The sequence below is a fragment of the Mastomys coucha genome, unplaced genomic scaffold, assembly GCF_008632895.1.
Source record: "Mastomys coucha isolate ucsf_1 unplaced genomic scaffold, UCSF_Mcou_1 pScaffold14, whole genome shotgun sequence".
In the NCBI taxonomy this organism is placed as follows: Eukaryota; Metazoa; Chordata; class Mammalia; order Rodentia; family Muridae; genus Mastomys; species Mastomys coucha.
The window spans coordinates 95,701,620-95,725,341 of NW_022196896.1; the positions used below are offsets into that span (position 1 = coordinate 95,701,620).

The 23,722-nt window shown below is 39.5% G+C and overlaps 1 protein-coding gene across 17 annotated transcripts in view; it reads right to left on the reverse strand.

Moving 5' to 3' along the window:
- Ikzf2 (IKAROS family zinc finger 2) overlaps window positions 1-23,722 on the reverse strand; it is a 153,079-nt gene that overhangs the window by 127,658 nt on the left and 1,699 nt on the right. For 5 of the 17 annotated variants that reach the window (XM_031367826.1, XM_031367825.1, XM_031367836.1 and 2 more), the window contains exons 2-4: window positions 23,411-23,514; window positions 21,842-21,890; window positions 20,922-21,029 (exon numbers count right to left, since the gene is read on the reverse strand). In XM_031367826.1, coding sequence (XP_031223686.1) covers window positions 20,922-21,029; window positions 21,842-21,890; window positions 23,411-23,440 — 187 coding nt within the window. In that variant the 5' untranslated portion in view covers window positions 23,441-23,514. Of the gene's footprint in view, window positions 1-20,687; window positions 20,898-20,921; window positions 21,030-21,841; window positions 21,891-22,171; window positions 23,042-23,410; window positions 23,677-23,722 lie in introns of those variants that run through there. The other 12 variants (XM_031367839.1, XM_031367834.1, XM_031367824.1 and 9 more) reach the window with 11 other exon arrangements.

A 23,722-nucleotide genomic window follows, 5' to 3' on the forward strand; every position in this document is an offset into this window, starting at 1 on the left:
CTTTATCTACCAAAATGGTCATTGCAGGACTTCCAGGTACTGTAAATCATCCTGAAAGAACTGAGTTATGTTGTCCTATGGAACATAGGACACACGCTGATATGGGTAGACACAGACCTTCCCTCTGGAAGCTAGAAACAACCTAGATGTTCATCAGCAAAGGCCAAGGCCAGATAACTAACAAACCAACCGGTGAAGGACAGGTCTGTACGCCTCCAATATATAGCTGATATGTGAGGGCAAGAATGAAGGGCAACTATGAAAAACTATATAAATAAAAAATATCAAGCCATGGGTCAATACATACCACCTAACGCTGTTAGCATTGTCACTGGGAAGGAGGATATATGTGTAGACGGTGCACGTAACAGTACAGGCTAAAAGATACAAATGGATACTTAAGCACTGGTGCTTAAAAACAAGCAAGCAAACAAACAAACAAACAAATGGATAGGCTTCGCTTCTTGCTTTACATCTTTCTTCACTGTTTTAACTGAATATTAGGTTCTTACAACATTTTGATTTATAATATCTACTTAACTGGATTGCTCTTGAGCCTCCGATTCTGTAGAATCTCGCAGCATCCTGTGGGCTGAAGCTCACCATGCACCTGATCGTGGCCGGCACTATTACACGTTGACTCCGAGACTAGCTACTGAGCAGAAGGCTGCAGAGCGGCTGCCTTTCCATCCATTCCCTTTCCCCACATCTCTGTTGTTTCTCGGTGAGATACAAGCTCTTTTGACAGTAGGGCCAGTTCTGCATTATGCCCAACTTCTTCCACTGACGTCCGACTTAGTGCTTAAAAAGTACTGGCTATAATATAGGTAAACCTTACGTTTGTTTGTCATGAGGTCATAGCTTTAAGGTTAGAATTTTAATTTAAAAAGCATGCATCTTCAACCTTCCCCAACCACGCAGATGTGGCAATAAATTACTTCCAGATTAGAGAAACAATGATTTAATTAAAGCATATAAATACTATTCCCAATACTAAACAACAAAGCAATGTTGCAGCAAAAGGGAGAGGACCATCTCAAAGAATTCCAAGGAACTTTTCTAAAAAGTTGGGGAAACACGCAAATTTTAAGAAAATGTGCCATATGGGGACATTTGATCAAAAGAGAACAGTGAGATCACCTGGGATGAGGGCTCAGTTGGTAAAATGCCCACTCCATAAGCGTGGGACTGACTTCAGATCTCCAGCACCCACAGACACAGTAGATGCAGAGCCCTGTACCTATAATCCCAGTGCTGAGAGGGACACAGGGATCCCTGCAGCTTGCTGGATAGCCAGCCTGAGCTCCAGGTGCGGTAAGAGACTGTCTCAAATAGTAAAAAGAAGGGAGGGCACTTGATGTCATACTCTGACATGCACAAGTACATGAAGGTATGTGCACATACATGAACACATGCGAACAGCACATAAAAAATAAGAATAAAGACAAATATACATATATAATTTGTCCTTATATCTCCTGCCAACTATGATTTCACACACATACACACACATGCACACACACACATATGCACAGAAACGTGCGCACATGTGCACACATACACACACAAACATGAAACACATGCACACACCAAGCAAAACCAAAACATTAGGTTCAGCTTCTGGCACACATTTATAACAGTGAATAGGAACCACACATCAGAGTGGCCTGATTATTGATTTCTTAATGGATTACTGCTGCACAAATTTACACTCACCCAAAAAACATCAATCTTTGGGTAATAATTATAAACCTATCATAGTACATACAGCATTTTGACTGAATTGAAACTTACTGCTCTCTGCCGGGAAATGACCAATTTTCTCTTTCTCTGGTTCCAACCACAATATGGAATGGTGAACGGCGCCTTACATCAAAAGCTATTATAGGATCCTGTGTGTAAGAGCCTCTGCACCTATCGTCTGTCAATCGCTCTTAGAGAGGTGAACAATCAAGTCCTTGTGGACTTTTCTTTTAATTCATTAGCTATGAAAACTGTAAATAAGCAGGTAGAAGACAGTTATGCTTATTAAAGGCCTTTCATTACTGGCAGGTTGTGGTGACAGGGTCAATGGGACACTAACAAGAGCTATGCTTCACATAGCGTCAAGCTTCTCTCAAGATCTGCATCAGAGGCTTTGTAAACGACCAAGATACAAAGGTAGGTCTCTCTTTAAACCCTAAACTGTTCTTGCTAAATATCACTTTTATTAGGTACCCAGTGGGACACCATCACAATTAGGATGCTACTCTCCAAAAGAAAATCGTCATCACGCTGGTTCCACCCAGCAGCATTCCTTAATCACTGGATAACAACATGTAAAAGTACTAATCAATTAATGTCTTCATACTCATATTTTCCAGCTGTGGGGTTTAAATAACATCACCTCTTTCCAGACAGTTAATCCCATTTTGAACACCTTATCTGAGCCATGATGGGTAATGGTCATATAATGAAAACAGGTAATCCAACCCAAACACAGTAGTTTAGAGTCTACAGTATACATGGCTTCATGTCCTAATCAAAATTTTTGAGTTATATACATCCAGTTTTCTAAAGTGCAATGGGGTATTTCTTATAGAATTAACTAACTTCTTTTAAAAAGCATATTTCCAAACAGTCTAGGAACTAAAGAACTGAGATTTGATTGTTGTTATAAAGCATTTACTTTCCTAAGTACTATAAGACCATTAAATTACAATGATAATCAACCATAATAATTAAAATACTATTAAGTATAATACAAAATCAAATAGGAAAGCTAAATAAAGTTACCATTGTAAAATTAACAAAATAGATTTGTGGAAAAAAAAACAGATTTGTGAGGGTGAAATTTAGAGAGTAAACTTGGCTTTTTTTTTTTTTTTGCTTTTTAACACATAAGCATATTCTAAATAGTATAGCTATCAATTCAGAAAAAGAAATAGATCAGCCGTGGTCCAGAACATCCAAGTGCCCACTCTATGTTACGAATGAAGCAAACAGACAGGTAAACGGGGTGGCAGACAGCAAGAGCCTGTTAAAGCCACAAGACAAGGCATTTTACCACCGTGTCTCTCCCATGTGAGACATCTTGGTCCTATATGCAGATCAATACAGTGTGAGCTTTGGAGTGGACATCATAGTATAAAATACCATGCTTGCTTCACAGAGAATTCTTTTCATTGAAGGAGCAAGAGAGCGAGCCAACTAACCCACAAGTCCATGTTTATTATCTACTATATTGAGACTACCACAGTGAACAAGACTGATAATGGTCCTCAAGTAAGCATTGGGAGAAAAAAAGACATAAGTTCAATTATTTCAGACAGTGCGAAGTGAACTAAATTGGGAAATATTAAACGGATGTCTAGGAAGGGCTTCTATAACTATTGAGCTGCAGTCAAGAGGCAACCAAAGAAATGAGTTAAGAAAGAAAGACGTCTTCAGGGAAGATACAGGAAGAGTGTTGAGGGGGGAATTAATTTGTCTCATCAAGAGAAAGAAAGCAGGAAAGAATGAATAGGAAGGGAACCTTACAGGCTGAAAACTGGCTTGCATTTATTCTGCTTCCACGCAAAGTTCTTAAACCAATCACAGCAGTGGAGTTGCGGCCTGATCCTGGCTTAGGAAGTCCAGCTCTAGGGACTGTAGAGATTACTGGCAATGAGGAAGGCAAATGAAGTCAGAAGGCCAATTATAAACGGTCTCAACATTCAAGGCTTAAATGACTGTGAACTTAAGCTATAGGACGGGGTATGGTAAAAGCAGCTTCCATTCGGGAACTACTTGAGAATCACTGGTGACACAGGACTGAAAAGTTTGGAGAAAACAATGGTCCTAGAGATCGTTGTTGTCAAATCTATCTGAAGCCTCTAAAGAAATAATGAGAGAAGAGGATCTGCTGATGGAGACAGACTGCCTGTCTCAAGATGAAGGGAAATAGTGGAGTCTCTATTCCACTGACTACAAGGCATCTGCAGAAGGGGGCAATTCCCCTAGTCCCTTCCCTTAGAAGAGATGACACATCTCACGCTATTACCAAAAGCTTCTCCTGGCTGATGTTAACTCGGTGGGTCATCTCCTTTACTTCAACAGACAACAATGCAGAAAATGCAAAAATGAGTCTCCTAGAAAAAGGAGAATCAGAAACCAATATTCACGGCTAAGCTGGGGTCTCACAGACAGCAAAGAAGTGAGCCCACCACATTCAAAACATGAGGGCTTTTAAAATAGTAAGTGCTTGGCAATAAGATGATAAGTACAAATTAATAGCAACCGTCTCCAAAGTTGTGACCATTCAGACACATGATCATCGTGAAAACACATTAAAATTTCAAATAGCCATAACTTTAACAATGAAAAGAAAGCAGGTAGAGCAGGCAACTCCATCCACCCTTAAGGGCCGTGAGGCTGCTTGATTTTGTCCTTAAAACTGAACTGTATTTTAATTGAGTTTGCTGTTGGACAACTTTATATAAGTATATAATACATTTTGATTATTCTCCTCCACGCTCTCTCTCTTATCTCCTTTCTGCCTCCACTAACACTCACCTCCCATTCAGACCTATTTTTCCCAGGGTACCAATTTTTGGGTTGGTTTTGTGACCCATTTAGTTTAACCAGGGCTATCTATGTCACCATTGGACTGGAAATGTCCACTGGAGCAAGGCAAGGTCAACAGGGGCCACCCAATTTTTAAAATGCAATTTAAAACAAACTTTGACCACACATTAAAAATATTTTAGCCAGGCAGTGGTGGCGCATGCCTTTAATCCCAGCACTTGGGAGGCAGAGGCAGGTGGATTTCTGAGTTCAAGGCCAGCCTGGTCTACAGAGTGAGTTCCAGGACAGCTAGGGTTACACAGTGAAACCCTGTCTCAATAAATAAATAAATAAATAAATAAATAAATAAATAAATAATATATATATATATATATATATATATATATTATATACTGGCCTAAAGAAAAGGAAAAAATGGACAAAGAACTACACATTGATTAGTGCAAAAGGTTCTTTTCAACCTATAAATGCATAGGACCCATTACCATTAAATTGCTACTACAGATTGACAAACTCAAGCCTGCACCTTTAGTTAGGATTAAACCTGCTGCTCCTGCTGCTTTCCTATGTAATGTTCCAGTTAAATATTAAAGACTTAATTCACAGATCTTTGTGCCAACCAAATTACATTTTATAAGCTTGCAAATAGCATACAATTTTGTAGTAACATTAAGAGAAAAAAAAAAAAAAAGCTTTCGGAAGAAAAGATTTTTTGTTGAGAAATGGCCTGGGGCGGGGAGATGGTTGAGTATAGATGCTCACTACCAAAGCCGGAGGACCCAAGCTCATCCTGAGACCCACAGAATGGCAGTGAAGAGATTGCAGGAAAGAAGGGAAACCTATACCTGACATTGTCCAATGACTACCTCATGTGAGTCTGCATGTTCACACACACACACACACACACACACACACACATACTACATAAACACAATGAAAAGATGTTAAGATGCAATGACAGTTTGATGTTCTCTAAACTGATGAGCCCACTGCCTTACACCTTTCAGCTCTAGGGCTCTTGACAGACTAGGTAAGGGTTGCTCACCGACAAACCGCTTGGACATTGTTTAGACACACTTAAACAATATTTCAAGAAAAAGATGAAACGGAGGGGGAAACCTTCTGGGAAGGCTGTGTCTCTCACCCCAGATACTACCATAATAACAACATCATGGACAGATGTGACGATCACCACAACTGCTAAAGGAGAAATGAGGTCTGGCCTCCCCCTCCAGTATAAACAGAGTAGTCGGACAGTTCCAAAAAGAGCCTTTGGTGTCATAAGTTTCTCAAGGCTATTTCAGTTCTAAATTCAGGATGAAACTAAATAAAACCAATAGTGTTACCGACCATTTGCAAGTGGCTACTGAAGGGCCAGTTCAGGTTTGAAAGCACTTGGATCCTAGAGACTTGATATATCATTAGAAAGAAGACTAATAAAAGTGACTTTACACCTCCAACTTTAAGCATCTCTGCCTCTTAACTCATGCTCCTTACCCGGGTATAACAAAACTGCCTGGGGGCAAGGTTGCATCCCCTTTAGCTAGGGTCTGAGCATCTGGATGTCATCCGCGAAACATTCCTGCAGTCATCTCTAAACAGTAGTGATGCTGCCAGGAAGGAGTATTTCTTTGAAGCCACAGAAACTCCCAAGCACCCTGAGCTTTTACTCCAGTTGCATATTGTGCTCGGGTGGGGGTGGGGGGTAACCTGGACCACAGTCACCAAGCAGTGAGAGAGAAGATGAGAGATAATAAACTCTTCCCAGCTTTCAGAGACCACTCTGCTAAAGAAAAGGATACACAATAGATATTGATCATGTGCCCACCTAGGAAACTGACCAAAAGCTAGTTAATGTCTATACATGAAAACGCTTTATATATATACATACATATATATACATACACAAATATATGTATATATATATACATACACATATATATATGTATGTATATATATCTGCTATGAAATCTGTGGGAAAGACATTCTGTCTTATCCTTGATTCTTCAGAGGATAAGAGAGAGCAGTCTGACACGAAGTTCTGCGATATGGGACAGAGAGGAGGTATAGTGAAGGGGTGTACAGGACAAATTGTATCACAATTTGTGAAATGTTAGAACCCACCTCAGGGGCCTGCTCTCTGACTCCTTTTAGCATGTAAGCAAACAAGTTCGCATTAAAGAGGAAGAAAAAGGGCAAAGAAGAAAGAGTATGTCCCTCTGGACACGGCTAAGTAGGAAGGTCCGTAAGTCTTACAGCTCTGCCCTGTCCCCCAAACAGAGCTTCTGGGTCGACATCCTTAAAAGAAATACATTACTACTGCGTAATTACCACTTCAATTATTCCCCACACAAACATCGAAGGTCTGTTTGTGATTTGCTTTAATTAGGTAATTTCGTTTTCATTGCTTCAGTAATTGATTTGAATACAACAGCATTAATAACGGCTTTATATCTGAGTTCGTGTTTAGTTTCAAATAATATTTGTGAGTCTATTTACCTGAAAACACCCATACATATGAAGAGCAAAATATCTAGTGAGAGATGCAGGTCTTTGTTACATTCTTAGATAATGATTCAGCCTACTTTTAAAAAAATGATATCAATGAAAATTAAAGAGTAAAATCTTTCCTTTCTTAGAAGACCCTGTAATAATACAATAATATAAATTTCACAGATGCGTGGGGTCAGCATTTCCCTCAGCTTTTCTCAACTTACAAATCTTATAAACAGTTCATTGATAACTATCATTCTATTTAACTTACTATATGCCAGTCATCACTACAAAAAACATGCACTGGTCATTTCTAATGTTTATTACTACCATGACCAGGCAATGCCTGCATTTGCAAAGCATGTTGAGATCCCAAGGGATCTTTCCAGGATACCACAAAGTAAGAACTGGGGGACGAGAAAGAGGAAAACCCAGGCAATTCTATCATTTTTAAAATATATAATGCATTATTTTTCAGTAATAAATAACATGCTACTTAAGTACCAGCAAAAAGTTTAGTCTCTTCTGAGGTTGACTAAATATGAGGCTTACTTTTAGTCATTTAGACATTATATTTAGGATGTGAAATTATTTTTGCAAAGTATATCTTACAAATGATTACTCTTAATAGGCTTATCTATCTATCTATCTATCTATCTATCTATCTATCTATCTATTTATTTATTGGTTTGGTTCTCTTCAAGGTAGGGTTTCTCTGTGTAGCCTTGGCTATCCTGGAACTCACTCCGTAAACCAGGCAGGCCTCAAATTCAGAGATCCACCTGCCTCTTTCTCCCGAGTGCTGGGACTGAAGGCCAGTACCACAACCTCCTGGTTACTCTTAACACCTTTTAGAAATCGTTTCCTTGAGCATGTTAAGTACATTACTTGACTTTGTTTGTTTATGTCTTATTTTTTTTCAACAGGGTAGCCTTGGCTACCCTAGAACTCACTTTGTAGACCAGGCTGGACACAAACTCACAGAGATCCACCTGTCTCTGCCTCCTAATCCTTGCATTAAAAACCTGAACCACCATGCCCAGCTCCATTACTATTATTTATGAGCTCCACAAACCTATTCTTTACACATAAATTTCATCCCATGACTCATTAAGTTTTATTGAAGAATTAACACAGGGTTAATTTCAGAAAAAAAATATTTCAATGGGAAAAAGCCAACATCAGGGTTCTGAAACCTTGGTGGAGGAGTATGAGCCACAGAGAATCTTTTCACTCTGTACTTGTGTAGGAGACACTTCAGGAGATAATGACAACAGGTCAGAAACACACTTGGGGGCAAAAACCCATTTCCTATGTTGAATGAATATCAAGTGCCTTCATCCTTGTCACCTTCCAGAATGGGAAGGACAGAGAAGGTCCTTACAGTTACTGTCAGGCTCATGTCTCACCAAGGTCTTTTCCCACTGCACCGAAGGAAAATGGCAGCTTAGGAACAAGACCAATATTTAAGGCATCCTTGGTCATCTTAGACTATACTATTTAGGATATCTCATATACAAAATACAGTATTAAAGCCTTGTGGAAAATCAGTGAGTCCAAGGTGGCCTTTGTTCACAGCACGAGTTTCTTAGATAATCTGTTAAAGGCACTGCTGGCTACATATGTATATACAAACACACACACACACACACACACACACACACACACAAAGAGCTTGGGCTGGCTTCCAACTAGTTGTGTAGCAAAGGGTGACCTTGTACTCCTGATCGTGATTTTCCTTCTTGAGTGCCGAGAACACAGACAAGCCCATGCTCCCATATCTGGTTTATGTGCTGCTGGACACAGAATGCAGGGATGTGTGCACACCAGACCAGCATGGCACCAACTGAGTTCCATTGCAGACCGACCACCCACCTCCCGCTTCCAGGTGTCCTGAATCTCCTGTCTACCCACCACCTTCCATGGGAACCACTCCTAATAGAGGATTCCTCATTTGGGGAAGAAGTTTCCTTGACTGACTGATAAATTCTGACTTTCCATTGTTTACATTTTCGGAGAGACAAGGAACAGGAGGATCCGCTTTCTTTTGCCCATTGACTCTCTGCTGGCTCTTATGTTACCAATTCCACTAGAGCGGGTTTTTTTCTCACTTATGAATTCGCTATTTTGATTCTTGAACTGCTTTTGATTTTTCTATTATTTAACACCTCTGCACCCTCTTGTTCTTTGTCTTTTTCTTATTTCACTGGCCCTACCCCATTACCTCTGTTCTCTCTCTCTCTCTCTCTCTCTCTCTCTCTCTCTCTCTCTCTCTCTCTCTCTCTCTCTCTCTCTTTCCCTCCCCCTTCCCAATATTTCACTGGTCCTACTCCATTAACAGTATACCACAGTCATCTCACTAAAACCAGTTTCTGTCTAAATATGTTTACATTTAAAAAAAACAAAAAAAACAAAACAAAAACAGCAATACTTGGTGTGGGGAGAGGGCTAAGAGGATAAACTGCTTGCTGCACAGGCATGAGGACCTGAGTTCAGATCCCTAGAACCCACTTTTTTAAAACTCCAGTTGTGGTGGCATGCACCTGCATTCCTAGCTCTGGAAGACCCAGAGACAAGCAGATCGCATGGGTTCGCTGAGCAGCCAGTCTAGCCAAATTGGCAAGCGCTGGATTCAGTGAGAGGTATGCTCTCATAACAGTATTGTAGAGAGCAACAGAGGAAGACACCTGCACTGGGTTGTTGGTCTCACATATGCCCATACACACAGAAAATAGACAACGTTTTAAAAACTAAGCAACACTCAACAGAGCTATACACTGATGGGCACGCAAAAGAGAGAAGGTGGCTATTAGGAGAAGAAAGCTTGTCATCCTATAGGAAACGGAGCAGAAAAACTGCAAATTTTAACTCCTACTTGGATTTCTTTTGCCATTATCTGCTACATTGTCTCCCTTGGTGTTTTTGTGGTTGTTGTTGTTGTTGTTGTTTTGGTTTGGTTTGGTTTGGTTTTTGTTTTTGTTTTTTGTTTTTTTTTTTTGCCAGAAACCATTTAGCATCTTGATGTGCTTTGTTAAGTGCATATCATCTTAACCTATGAAAGAATATCACCCACATTTGGGAATAAAATACATTATCTGTAAATTCAACTGTGGTATAGTCATTAAGGCAAATTTGTTACACAGCCAGGGGGTGTGGCACACACCTTTAATCTCAGGAGCCAGAGGCAGGCAAATCTCCGTGAGTTTGAGGCCAGTTTGCTCTACAGAGAGAGTTCTAGGACAGCCAATGCTACAGAGAAACCCTGTCTCAAAACAAAACAAAACTCAAAATCTCAAAACAAAACAAAACTTTACAGATAACCAAAAGAGGATTCAATAAATAGAAGTTCCCTCAGTATTTACCCTCAGTGGCACATGACCATTTTCAGAGGGTGTAATGTCACCATCACTCGGGGTTAAGCTCTGGGGATCCCAGGTATAATTTACTCTTACAGAACAGCTCCACACTTTCTTTCTTTGAAAGATGACTACCTAAATTCAGTTATTGTATTTTATTTGCACAAGCAACAAATATATTTGTTCTTTATAAGATATCCAAAGAGTATAAACTACTTTAGAATTAAAAACAAAAAAAAAGGCCTGTCTACACTTACAAATCATAAAACTGCATACAAAGGGACCTATCATGACCATACTCCAAAAGACCCAACAAGCAGCTGAAAGAGTCAGAGGCAGATATTTGCACCCAACCAATGGACAGAAGCAGCTGGCCCCTGTTGTTGAATTCGGGAAGGCTGAAAGAAGGCGAGGAGAAGGGCAATCCTGTAGTTTCAATTAATCTGGACCCCCGAGATCTCCCAGACACTGGGCCACCAACCAGGCAGCATACACCAGCTGATATGAGGCTCCCAACACACATACAGTAGAGGACTTCCAGGTCTGTATTCATTCAGAGATGATACACCAAACCTTCAAGAGACTGGAGGCCCCAGGAAATTTCAAGATCAGGTGGTGTGGGGAGTGGGGACATCCATGTGGAGACGGGGGTGGGGAGGAGGTGTGGGATGTGGGACAGGTGGATGGGGGAATAAAATATGGAGTATAAACATAAATTAATTTTAAAAAAGAATGGACATAGTACAAAATTTTTAAACAGTATAGAGAAAGAAAGAGAGAGAGAAAGAAAGAAGGAAAGGGAGGGAGGGAGGAAGGAAGGAGCAAGCGAGCCAGTGCCTCTTTATAACTCAACTAGAGATGCTTCACAGGAATTCATCTGGAAGAGAACATGGTAGTACCACAGCACTTCACAACATTGCCATGCCTTACATTTTGTGAGCAGTAGGCAGAGTTGATACAGTCGGGTGTAAGGAGATCTACAACTTCAATGATAATAAGAGAGTAATGACAAGAATGTCAAGGGTGTCGACACCATGAATGTTAATTTATTAGAACGTGACTTTTCACTGATTAATTACATGCTCTTCAAAATATCTTCAGAGCACAAGAAAAGTTAATTGAAGCATTTCATCTTGTATATGCTACTAAAAACAGATTTAAGTAAGTGACAGAGAGCTGCCTTTAAAATGACATATAGAATTCAATCTGTAAACTCTAAACGCTCTCCGTAAGGACAGCACAATAGTATTGGAGGCAGTGATACCTCATGGAAGACGCACTTAAAGGATCCTGATCTCAGGCCCCCGCTGAAAATGAGCATAGAAGAAAACTTAAGGACAGCTGTAGAGCCGAACAGATCAACTGCTGGGGACTGCCTTCAAGATGATGAGGAATATTATAAAATAAACACCGACTTAGAAAGAGATGGGTAAATTAGGATTTGCAAGTTATGTACATCTAAGAAACCAAAATTCCAAATTCATTCAACTTGGTCAAGAGCATCTCATTTAAATAGATATACAATATGATGAGCTTAAATATTTTTAATTCAGTAAATATTTTCTGGCCTCCTGCAGGGTATACTGCCTGTGGGAACTAGAGAGACAGATAAACTACGACCACAGTTCTCAATGATAGTAGGAGAAATCTTGGCCTTATTTCTTTGAGGTAGCCTTATAATATAAATACTCCTTAAAAATGTTCTTCCATTTGCACTCAGTACTTACAATATCTTTTATAATAGCTAATACTCAGTATTGTAATTTTGAGAGAGAATCTCATTTGCAATCATCAGATTGTATCGAGGTTCCAGGGACTTAATGCTTTAGTTTTGTGCTTTCAACCTTGAGCTCGCTAAAGGCGACTTTTCCAGGTATTAGAGCTCTAAATCAGCATTCAAGCCTCACAAACTGCTGGCCATATCACCTGCTAACGTTTCTGTAAATCGGAGTTGAAATTTTTTGACAATTGGAATTGAGGAAGTCTTTGCAGGCAATGTAAGACTGCCTTCATGGGGCTCAGCTATATAACCAACATTTAATAAATTTAAGGCAGATATAAATCACATTAAAAAAAATGAATAGATCCCAAGACAGCAGGTATTGTTTATAACTTGATTACATGTATTAATGTAGATAATGAATGGAATTTGGCTGAGTTAGCTGAGGAAGGTAGGAAAAGATGAAGAAGAGGAAGAATATTCTTATGACTGTGATTATGATTATTATTACTGAGCTTTGGGATGAATCCAGAGCTGGGGAGCCGAAAGCCACTACCGTGTAAAGAGGGAAGAAACTGGATCAAAGAACTTCAGCTACACAGACAGCACTATCTCCATTGTGGGGTTGAATTCACTACACCATTGTACACTTGAATCTGTACCTCTCACCAAGCGACCTTGGCTTCTCACTCATGCAGGTCCGTTCACAAGACTAGGGGACCCAGAGTTATGGAATGATATAGCGATTCACCTGAACCCTTAAAGATGGTCTGTTCAAAACACCTCCAGGTTTCCCATTTCTTCACATCAGCCACATACTGCATAAAGTAAGTGCTCAATACACGCTTGTTAGGCCAATTAAACACATATTTTAGAGAGTACTGAAGTTCATATATAAAGGACATCTCAGATGTTTTGTCATATAATGGCATTTTAAGAAATTACAATTTTAGATCGAATTCCTACATATTTTAAATAAAAATATTAATTAAGGAATAAGTTGTAACACATTATTCCCTAGTAGTATTATAGGTTTTTAAATAAGTAATGCATATAGTATCCACGTATGTATCTCAAGGTTCTGAAAAGTAATCTGGACCAGAATACTAAAATTGTTTGATTATGCAGCAGAACTAACTGGTGCATAGCTGGCAATTAGTCATGTCTTATAAACTACACCGTTGTTAACAAAGATACAGTTTACAGAATAAAGGTGATTTACTAGAGTATAAACATTTGGATTTGTGGCACATATTAGGCTTGTGGCTTTTAAATATATATAACTTGTAATACTAAATAGACCACAAAAGTTTCAAAGAGAAGAGCTGCAATATTTTATTTAAAAACAAGTGAGCTGATAATGCAAGTTAACTCAACTTCTGAAAGTAGGAAATAAATAAATAAATAAATAAATAAATAAATAAGAGGGGGAGGGATTCTATTAAGCAAAGAGTTTGCAAAACAATGTGCTTATTCATTTAAACGGAGAATTTTTACTTGTTTGTATAATTGAGGGAATGAGGCCACTGATCAAAATTCTAACAGTTATTGATGGTTGGATTTTTAAGAAACACTAAACTAGTGTTAAAGTAATACAGGGGCAAAGTAAGGGAAATGAAGGGGCAGACCAGCTACCAATGAAGACTTCATACTTCAGTCTAGCCTGTCCCAGTACTATCACCTTTCGAATTCTAAACTAGAATTTTTCCCAGTAACTTAGCTCTAAGTACTCCCTGTCTTTGCTGACTGACAGAATGCACCCCAAGCTAAACAAGAACGGAAGGAAGAACCAGCCTCAACTCCTCCTTGTCTTCCTGAACTCACTGTCAACGTCCTGTCCACGTGAAAAGGCTTCCCACATCCTTCTCTTCCTCTTCACCCCTCTCCCACTCGCTCTCCTGGCTTGTCACTTAATCATCACAGGAGCCTGCTCAAGATGCCCCCCCCCCCAACTGCCCATTCACAGCCTACACTCCTCGTGGTACAGCCACTAAAACCACGTCCATCAAAAACCTCAAGTCACCTGCTTTGCTAGCACCCTGGGCTCCACTAAAAGTTAAAGACAGGTTTCCTGTTGCACAAGATATTCCAGTGTCCTACCTTGATTAATTCTCTAGAGCCATCTCTGACTTCGGATTCCTACAGAACGTGGAGCCACTTTACACTCCAAAAATACCAACCTGCTTGTTTTTGTTTCCCAGAGTGCCTATGGTGTTTCTCACCCCTCACTGGGAGTCGCCATTTAATGAAAGTCTTACCTTTGCCCCCTAACTCCCTTTATACTTACTATATGTCAGCTCAAAGAGCTTCTCTCTCGAAAATTCCCTCGGAAATCATATGACTTCTTGCCTCCTATAATCAAGACTCTGCTTCCCACAATATGATACTGAGAGTAAATTTCTGTGTGTTCCTGCAGAAGAAATATAGCATACCTCTCCACTCATCTCACCTTGTAGAGACTAGCAGGCAAACACTTGCTAAATTAACCAACTAGAATAATAAAGCAAAATGCCAAAATGTATAAGACTAACAATAGTATTTTAAATTGACTGAAAACAACTAAACTATCACACCAAAAACAAAATGTGGCCTGCAAAGTGACTATGAGACACAATTTTTTGGCGCTCTGGGATAGAGTGGATGGCTCAGGGGTTAAGACCACATACTGCTCTTGAAGAGGATCTGAATTTGGTTCCCAGAACTCACTACTGGTTAATCATCTCAGTTCCAGGGGACCAGACACTCTCTTCTGTCCCCTACAGGCACCTGAACTTGTCCAAAGTTATCCCCATACAGGCACACTCAGGAATATAATGAAAATAATATGTTTAAAACGGAATTCATCATACTGAATTCAGAAGCATTGAATAAGATTAAGCTTCCAATGGGAACTCTAGAAAAGAACTGTTCATCAACATGGATAGAGAATTCCACTACGGCTTTCTCTTTCCTCTTAATAACTGTTGTCTTTGGGGGGCACAAATGATAACTTAAATGAAAAACTTTTACTTATGAATACAGAAACCAGTAAACGAAAAATCCAATATGTAAGCCAACTCTATGACTTTCTAGCTAAATGTTTCATAGATGCACTAAGGAGCAGCTGATATCTCTCTTCTATTTTTATACTAAATTATCAGAAATACTGTCCCTGTTCCACGGCCCCATGCAGTAAAAAGCCAGAGCAATAGATCCAGATTTCAAACAAATCTGGATCAGAAAACAACCACTTTCTCTTGTGAGCCATTCATATATAAAAATTCATTAATTAATTAACTAACTAACTAACTGGACTTTGCTGGGCAATAACCTCACTGATCACGCGTCAGATCCAACCATATGTTGGGAGCTCTGTTGAGCAGTTCTCATAATGTTACCACCTCATTTAAACATCACAACAGTCCGGTGGGGTCATTCTCAGTTACCCTCAAATTATAGGTGAACAACTGAAGCTGATCAAGTAAAATGCCATGCTTCATATTTAAGGCGGGGGGCTGGGGAGGGTCAGTAAGTGATTAAAGAAGCAGGAATTCTACCACAAGCCAGTGACTGCTCACACACCTTCTGATGCTCAGCTTTATGCTCTCAAATGGAGAAATTCTTTCCCCTCCTCAGAGAGGTCCAGTGGAGACTAAGTAAACAATAGGGAAAGCATTTAGCACAGCATCTGAGGAGCTGGTGCTAGCCCTCAGTAACCTTAGCAAGCCGACCTCCTCCCAAGCCAACAGCGATCAGAGCTGTAAAGGAAACTTAGTTTCCAGAACACCATAAGATCAAACTATAACAGTATTCAAAATTTATCAGTGTATCAAAAGGGAGAGAAGCATTGGATCCAGGGGCCTTCCTGGGTTGTGGCTCTCAGGAAGATTCCCAGTGAGCTTAATCAATCATTATCACATTTACAAAGAGTAAAAAAGGACTTCCACTAGGAGGGAGAGAGTTTGACACAGGTATATAACTTCTCGCCAGAAAGCTGTCTTGTTTGCCTTAATTCTCACCTCTAAGCACCCAGGTTGGATGAGGTCCAGAGGAAGAGATGCGGTGCGGCGGTCTTGCTGTTAATGACCTGCAAACCCATGCTCACACTTGCTTTCTGTTTAGACTTTTTCCTCTTTTTTTTTCTGCTTTTGATATGTATGTTATCACACACATACATACAGAGAGAGAGAGAGACAGAGACAGAGAGACAGAGAGACACACACACATACACACACAAACATACGCACATACACATAGACATAGACACACATGCAGCCATCTGCAAACACACATACACACACAAATACACACATGCACAAAAACATACACACATACACACAGAGATACAGACATGCATACAGACACACACATACCTGCGCCTGCACATGCATACACATACACACACACAGAGATGCGTACACACAGTCACACATGCAGCTGCCTGCACACACACACACAAATACACACATGCACACAAACATACACACACAAATATACAAAGAGATACATACATGCATACAGACAGACACACACACACACATACGAACCTCATTGCTATGCTTCCAAAAAGGGCTATGTTTTACATCAAACTAATCTGGTGTTACATTAGGGTGTGCCCTATGGAAATGCAGCTGAGGGTGACTGCCAAACTAAGCAGCAAAAGAAACTCAGAAAGCCAGGGAATCCTACAATGAGCTAAATTACACAAATCCCATTGGAGGGCAGCTTGACAAGAATATTGACATTGCTCCACCTTCACACCAATTCTCCACTACTTCTGAAATTCTGGGGGTTGGTTTGTTTGTTTGTTTTTTGGTTGTTTTTGTCACTAAAACACCACATTGGGACACATCAGACACCATCCCAGGGTGACATTACAGAGACAACAGTTAGCTAATCAACCTATAAGATAACAGCCCAACTGTGGGAATTTTGTCTTTCTTAGGCAACGTCAGAGGCCAACTGATTTCTGCCAGCCTCAGTTTTCACATGTGAGAACTAGAACCTCACACTCCACGTCTGCCTCACTATGTTCTAAAAACGGAAACTCGCCATGAAAAGGAGGAAGGTAAAACGCCATGAGAAGACTAAACTAGATTCCCTGACCTGATGATTGGTGAGAGCCTTGTAAAACTAGAATTGCTACTTCTTCCAATTCCATACATGCCACCTGGCCATCAAGCTGGCTGATCATCAACAGCACTGACTGGATAGCCACTCCTCCTGGAGCTTTAAAGTTATAGAAACTTTAAAGTCATGGGGTAGTATCCCATCGTTTACATTATAACCTGCTAAGAAAATTCACGTATGGCCATAAAGGCAGATGTAAGAAAAATTATGAATTTAGAACCTTAAAAAAATATTTAAAGACCACAGAGATGATTCATTGGGCAGAAGGGCTTGCTGCCAAGCGGGGAAGCCTTAGTTCAATACCCACGAGCCACACAGTGGAAGGTAGAAGCTGGCCTTGTCTGTGGCCTTGCCATCCACACCGTGGCAAGCACACATACATGCACATTAGTTAAATAATGTTATTTTTTTTAAAAAAAAATTAAATGTTAAAAACAGTCAGCTATAAGGATAGAGTATCTTGAAACTGATACTGAAGTGGGAATCCAAGAATTGGGAATGAGCTAACCCAGAAACAGCCTGAATCACAAGGAAAGTTTCATCTCACAGGCCAGAGCACCATACAGATTATTTTTATATCATTCTGTCTGAGTTTTCAATCTCAGATCCTTAACTTCCAGATTCTGTTTCTAAACTCGCTTAACTCTGTGTGTCTCCAATAGCCATCAAGATGCACACTGTCATCCCTGACACCGAAGACTGTCAGCGAACTCAACATGGACACTAATGAGCTCGGGCAAGGAACGATGCTCATCCTCCTATCAAAGAGATCCGTATTCCAGAAGAAAAAGCTTAAAGTGTTCTATGAAAAAAAAAAAATCACTCTAAAAACACAAGAAGGCATCATTATAAGATGTTAGGATCATTAATATCTGCTACTTCCTTGAAGGTCTTCTTATGTGTGAATTTAAAACCCAAAAGTGTCAGGCACCGTGACCCCCTTCCTTCTCTCCCAAGTCACTCCGGCTCTGTTCTAGTACTGTCAAGTCATGCTGGCTGCTGTCATTACTTTTATGCTATAGATGGCACTCAGTGTACAGATGCTCTTCATCTTAGAATAGTCACCAAGTCCACTAAACTGATGATTGGTACCTTGTAGTGATGCTAACCCCTTTCGTGAAGGCAGAGTAAGTGGATTATCATGCCTTACTGGAGTTATACGTAAATGCTTCCTTTCCCGCTATAGACACTCTTTTATCCTATCAGGGAAGTTTTCTCGCTGACTTCTAGGTTTAAAACTTCCCATCCAAAACTTTAATTCTTTCCACGAAAGAAACGGCCTCCTAAGACATATATCTGAATATGTTCTCTTAATGCAGAGAGCATATCTTTCCACTTATTGAAGGCATCAGTCTATGTTAATTGATAAAGAAGCAAGTGGTGCTGGCCCTGAATAAAAAAATTTATTCCAAATTTCAAACATCAGAGTGACTGACTCTAGGCCTCTGTTCTAACTAACAGACAAGAGTCTTTCTCAAACACTGTTTGCTTTGGCAATCTAAAATGCTGATGATTCTCCGAGATCTACCAGAGAGGAAAGCCGGGTATCTTCCCTATCTAACACCTAAGTGGGTAACCTAGATACTGCAGACAGAGGCTACAGAAAGGATGCACCAGGCAGCTCTGAAGTGAGAGCCAACATATTTAACCAGCAACTCTGAAAACACAGCACTCAGCCAAAAATTGTACGAACATGGAATTGCCACAGGCTAGAAAATTAAAACAAAACAAAACAAAACAAACAAACAAAAAAACTAAACCCCATAAAATTACCAAACCTTAGTTTACTGTTCTTGGATGAGAAAAGCCCCAGTGTAGGAGTAAAGAAAAAAAAAAAAAACAACTTATCTGCTAAAATTAACCATTTCTATACTTTGCAATGTTTATTTTAAAAGAGAAGGGGAATGCCTTTTTTAATTGAAGTAATAAGAAAAGCAGATCACAATATGACAACTAAGTAAACAATCATGTTTTTTTTTTTTTTTTGCTAATTTTCTGGTGGTGACTAGAGAGGACAGGCTAGTCCAACTAACAGTTACTTTGTATTTTACATACTTTATGATTTTAACAGTAGTAAAGAGTAACTAGAATACTATAGACACTCCATATAAATCTAACTTAACCTACTAGATATTTCTATGAAAAAGTTGTTTCTAACAAATGAAACCATAGTCTACCAAAGTACTAATAATATTAAATATTAAAGTGAAAAAATCTCTATATACTATTACAGTAATATAACTTTTCTCAAATCAATAAGCAAAAAAAAAAAAAACCAAAGTGCTACAAATCCATTACAAAAGGTTAACAATATAATTCAGCATGAATCACTCAACAACAGTATTTTTTTTTTTCCTTTCTACACCATAGAGGCCTGCTTCAAGAATGAAATTTCCTGAATAAGTTTTCCTCATTCATAAAAAGAAAGAAAACTTTTAAATGAAGTCACATCAAAGAGCTCAATCAGCATTTCCAACCATCACTTGAGGGTGAAGACATACAAAATGTATCCAAGAGAAACTTAGGTACTTGTGCTTAGAATTCAGAAGTCTCCACTAATTCTACAGTTTCTAACTTTACAATGACCTCAGACAGGCTAGAAGAGAGATGGGACAGGAGTTCTCTCAGATAACCAGAACTGACTTAAGAATATGTTTGTAACTCAGTAGCTTCTTCAGTTTTCCCCAGCTGTGGACTCTTCAGAGAAGGAATGTCTCCTTCATCACTCAAAGAGAAAACCTGTAAATTAAACTAAACTAAAGTTAACATAAACCATGCCCTTTCTATTTAAGACGGCAACACATACCCAAAGTACAAAGAAGTCAACACCTGAAGCTGGTTCTAAGAGTGGCAGACCACTTGCACTGAATCAACGAATCTGATAAGACATTTTCACATTAAAAAGACAAACTTAACAAATGAACGCATCTTGTTCTCTCATGCTGGCCTTCCTATCACACCCCACATTGTCTTTGCCACTCCATGTCAGAAACACTCAAGAGCCAAACTGCCATTGCTGCAAAGCCAAAAACAAACCTTCCCAAAAATCTCTTTCCTCCCTTCTGGACAAGGTAAGACAAAATGATTTTTTTTAAAGAAATGGATGCAAATGAGTTCCGCAAATTTTCAATGACATTTCACTTCAAATCCTCTGAAGGAGAAACTTTTACACTGCCTTTCCTTCCTTTCAGAGAAAGCAAGGAACACTTGAATTTTACCACTGATGTTTTAGCTTCTTCATACCAACACAGCAAACCCTTATTTCTTCTATTTCTTTTTTTCATTGTTGTTCTTGTTGTTTTTCAGTTTTGTTTTGTTTTTTAATAACCATGAAGAGTCCTTTGATAAAGCTACATTTCTCTTTTTTTTTTTAAATCAAACAACAAATATAGATGTGACCCTCGAATTGATGAAATGAATTGTAATGAAAACAATAATCAGCAAATGCTAATAACATTTCTTACCCGGTACAGGTAGGCACCAGCTAGCGAACGCCACCTTGGGACAGTTCAGACTAGTAAGGAGGCTCATGTTTTATGATACTAGAATGAACGGAAATAAATCTGTGTTGCTCTTTTCTTAGCAAAAGCTACAGCAGTGCCTCCGTCCCAGAGTGAACAGACCCGACAGACCTGACAAATCCAAACCTCTCACTTGAGAATTTGAAAAAAAATAATCATCATAAAATGAAGACTTACTGCTTGTCATGTGACTTGGCGAGACGTGCTGTCCATTGGGTGTGCTTGAGGTGAGGTCAATGGCCATGTTGGCGTGCTCCCCTTCAGGTGAAAGCTCATTGTCACCTGCTTTCAAAAAAAATGCATTCTTTTGGTTTCTGTTCATTGTCACATAACATCTAATTACTCAGACTGTCTCATATTTAAAGGGGATGCAGAACCGAATGCTCAAGAAACCCGCTTTTTTTTTTTTTAAAGAGAAACTACAAAGAACTAAAATACATAGTAAATGAATGAAATGCAGGGAAAATACACACACATACACACACCCCCTAGCCCATAATAAAAAAGTGAACAAACTTTATTGTCATAACCACTCTCACAGGTCAATGGCAATAGAGACCATCTGAGGTCCAAAATAATTGTAGTGAAAATAGTAAGATTTTTTTTTTAATAATCTAATTTAATCAGTATAAAGTACTTAAAGTGAATGTCTTTAAAAATATTTGCTGGATGATTCAAATGAGCTTGCATTTTAAAAAAAAGTGAACTTAAGAAGTTAATTCTTTTATATTATGTGTCTGGGAAAATTAGGTTACCTAGCAGTAAAATCTTTAGTACATCCTCCCCACACTAGAAGAAATATCTATAACCTGATATATTATAAATTTAAATTAAACAGGGAAATCAGTCGAATAAGAAGCTAAAGGTCTGCTGGCTACAAGCTTTAAATAATGTCCTTTCTGAAATAAGTAGATTTCTATGCCCCCTTCTTAGTTTGTTTCTGGTACTACTTCCTTGTATCCCCTGCAAGGTGAAATGGCAAAGAGCAAATAAAACTAGAGAACCCGTACTAAAAACTCCTGGCTCAGGAGCTCACATACAGGTAGCACGAAGCTCACTTGCTTGCCCACAGTAAATTAATGAAAAGGAATACTCACATGTCATGTAGCCATCAATTGTGTCTGTTTCCATAGTCAAAGTGCAGTGCTGGAACACAAAAGATTGCAACCTTTACCCAAGGATCCCTCCCTATATCTGCCATTAAATTCTTCACTTATTTCCAGCCCTAAGCAGGTAGTCCATGTTGCTCCTGCAACCTGTGCCCGAGAAACACACGACAGTGTACTGTGCGTGCTCATTTGCAAGTCACTGAACTCTCTGCAAATGATCTGATTCCTGCTGGAGATAGGATAGGGACATAGGGACGTTAAGTGTCCTGTGAGATGGGCTGTAGCAAGAGAAGAACGAGTCTCTTGGTCAAAATTTACCTGTTTTATTGGGGGGAAAATAGGAGGAGGGGGTAATCTCCAATTTGCCAACTTTAACGGCTATCTAAGTATTTTACTGCTCACTACGTCCCACAATCGAACGCAGTTTGAGTACTTCCCTAGTATACAGACAGCTCTATTCACAATTGTTGCAAGTTGGTTCATCATGTTCTAATGGGGGGGGGGGTGGAGAACAAACAAAACAAAACAAAACAAAACAAAACAAAACAAAAATACCTAGTACTAGACTTTACTCCAAAGACTTTTGCAGCAGATAGCCAACTCTGGCTTGTATGACGTTTTTTTAGCCTACCCCAAATTCTATGTAAGCACCTGTTCAACGTATCCTAATTTCCTGCCAGGCTATGGCTGGAGACTAATGCCAAGCCTACTTAAAGACCTTCAGATTTCCAACATTTCAGAAACTTTTGGCTGTGCACGAGGGGATCATTTTTCTCTCCTCAAGTATGAGGAATGATTTTCATGCATCAATAACACAAAACAGCACCTAATCCCCAGAAACAAAAGTAAATTGTATGAGACAACACCCCCTAGCTTTGATTCACATCAAGAGAAGATCAATAATCTAACTGTATTCTTTGAGGGAAAAAGTTAAAGAATTGACAAGTCCTGAAAAGATTTTTACTTATTTTTCCCCCCTTTGGCCCGGGTCCTTTTTGCCTTTAGTTTCAAAACTCTCAAAGCACCAGCAGCTAAATTATTCACAATGAGCCATTTCTGTATTGATCGCCAAGTATATTTAGCCCTGGCTCCTGGAATTTCTCCATTACTTACTGGAAAACAGGCAGCTTCACTTCTTGTCTCCAAAACCACTTCCCTTCTCACTCCCTCCCCTTCACCACCAGCCTCCCTACCCCCTCCCACCCCCCAAAAACTTTTCTTTCTTTCTTTCTTTCTTTATGGAATAATCAGATCAAATTCTCAGTCACTACATAGCAGTTAAATTCCGTCCTGCTCTACTCTTATCAAATTCTTTCAATTAGGTTACGTAAGGTTTGAAAGAAAGGGATCCGTAAAGTTTAAAGGGGAGCAGTTTCTACCGAGATCTTACAAATGAGTCTATCTCTTTAAAAATGTACACATTTAACACACATACTAAAAAGAAGCGTCAGTTAGAAGCAAAAGAAGTCTGTGCCGACAGTGAAAGGGTTATTAAACCCTCAGTGAAGGAAAAGAAAGAAAAAGAAAAAAGGAGAAAGAGAAACGAAATGTACATACAAAAGAAATTGTCCTTTGATTAAAAAACATTCATCACCATTTCCAGCTCTGTCGGGAGATCCCAGCTTCTTCTAACCCCTCAAAGAGGAGGTGACAATGTCGGGCTGAAGAGAAACGGAGAAAGAAAGAAAGAAGTTTTTTGTGTCCCCCCCCCTTCCCTCCCCGGCCCCCTCCAGGCCAAGCCCCCTGCAGAGTTGAAGGCGAGGAGGAGGGAAAGCACTTTACAGGTGGGTCATTCCAAGACCGAATCCAGCAAACAGATCGGCTGATAAACAAAACCAAGAAATGAGAGAGAAGGAACACTCCCCCCCA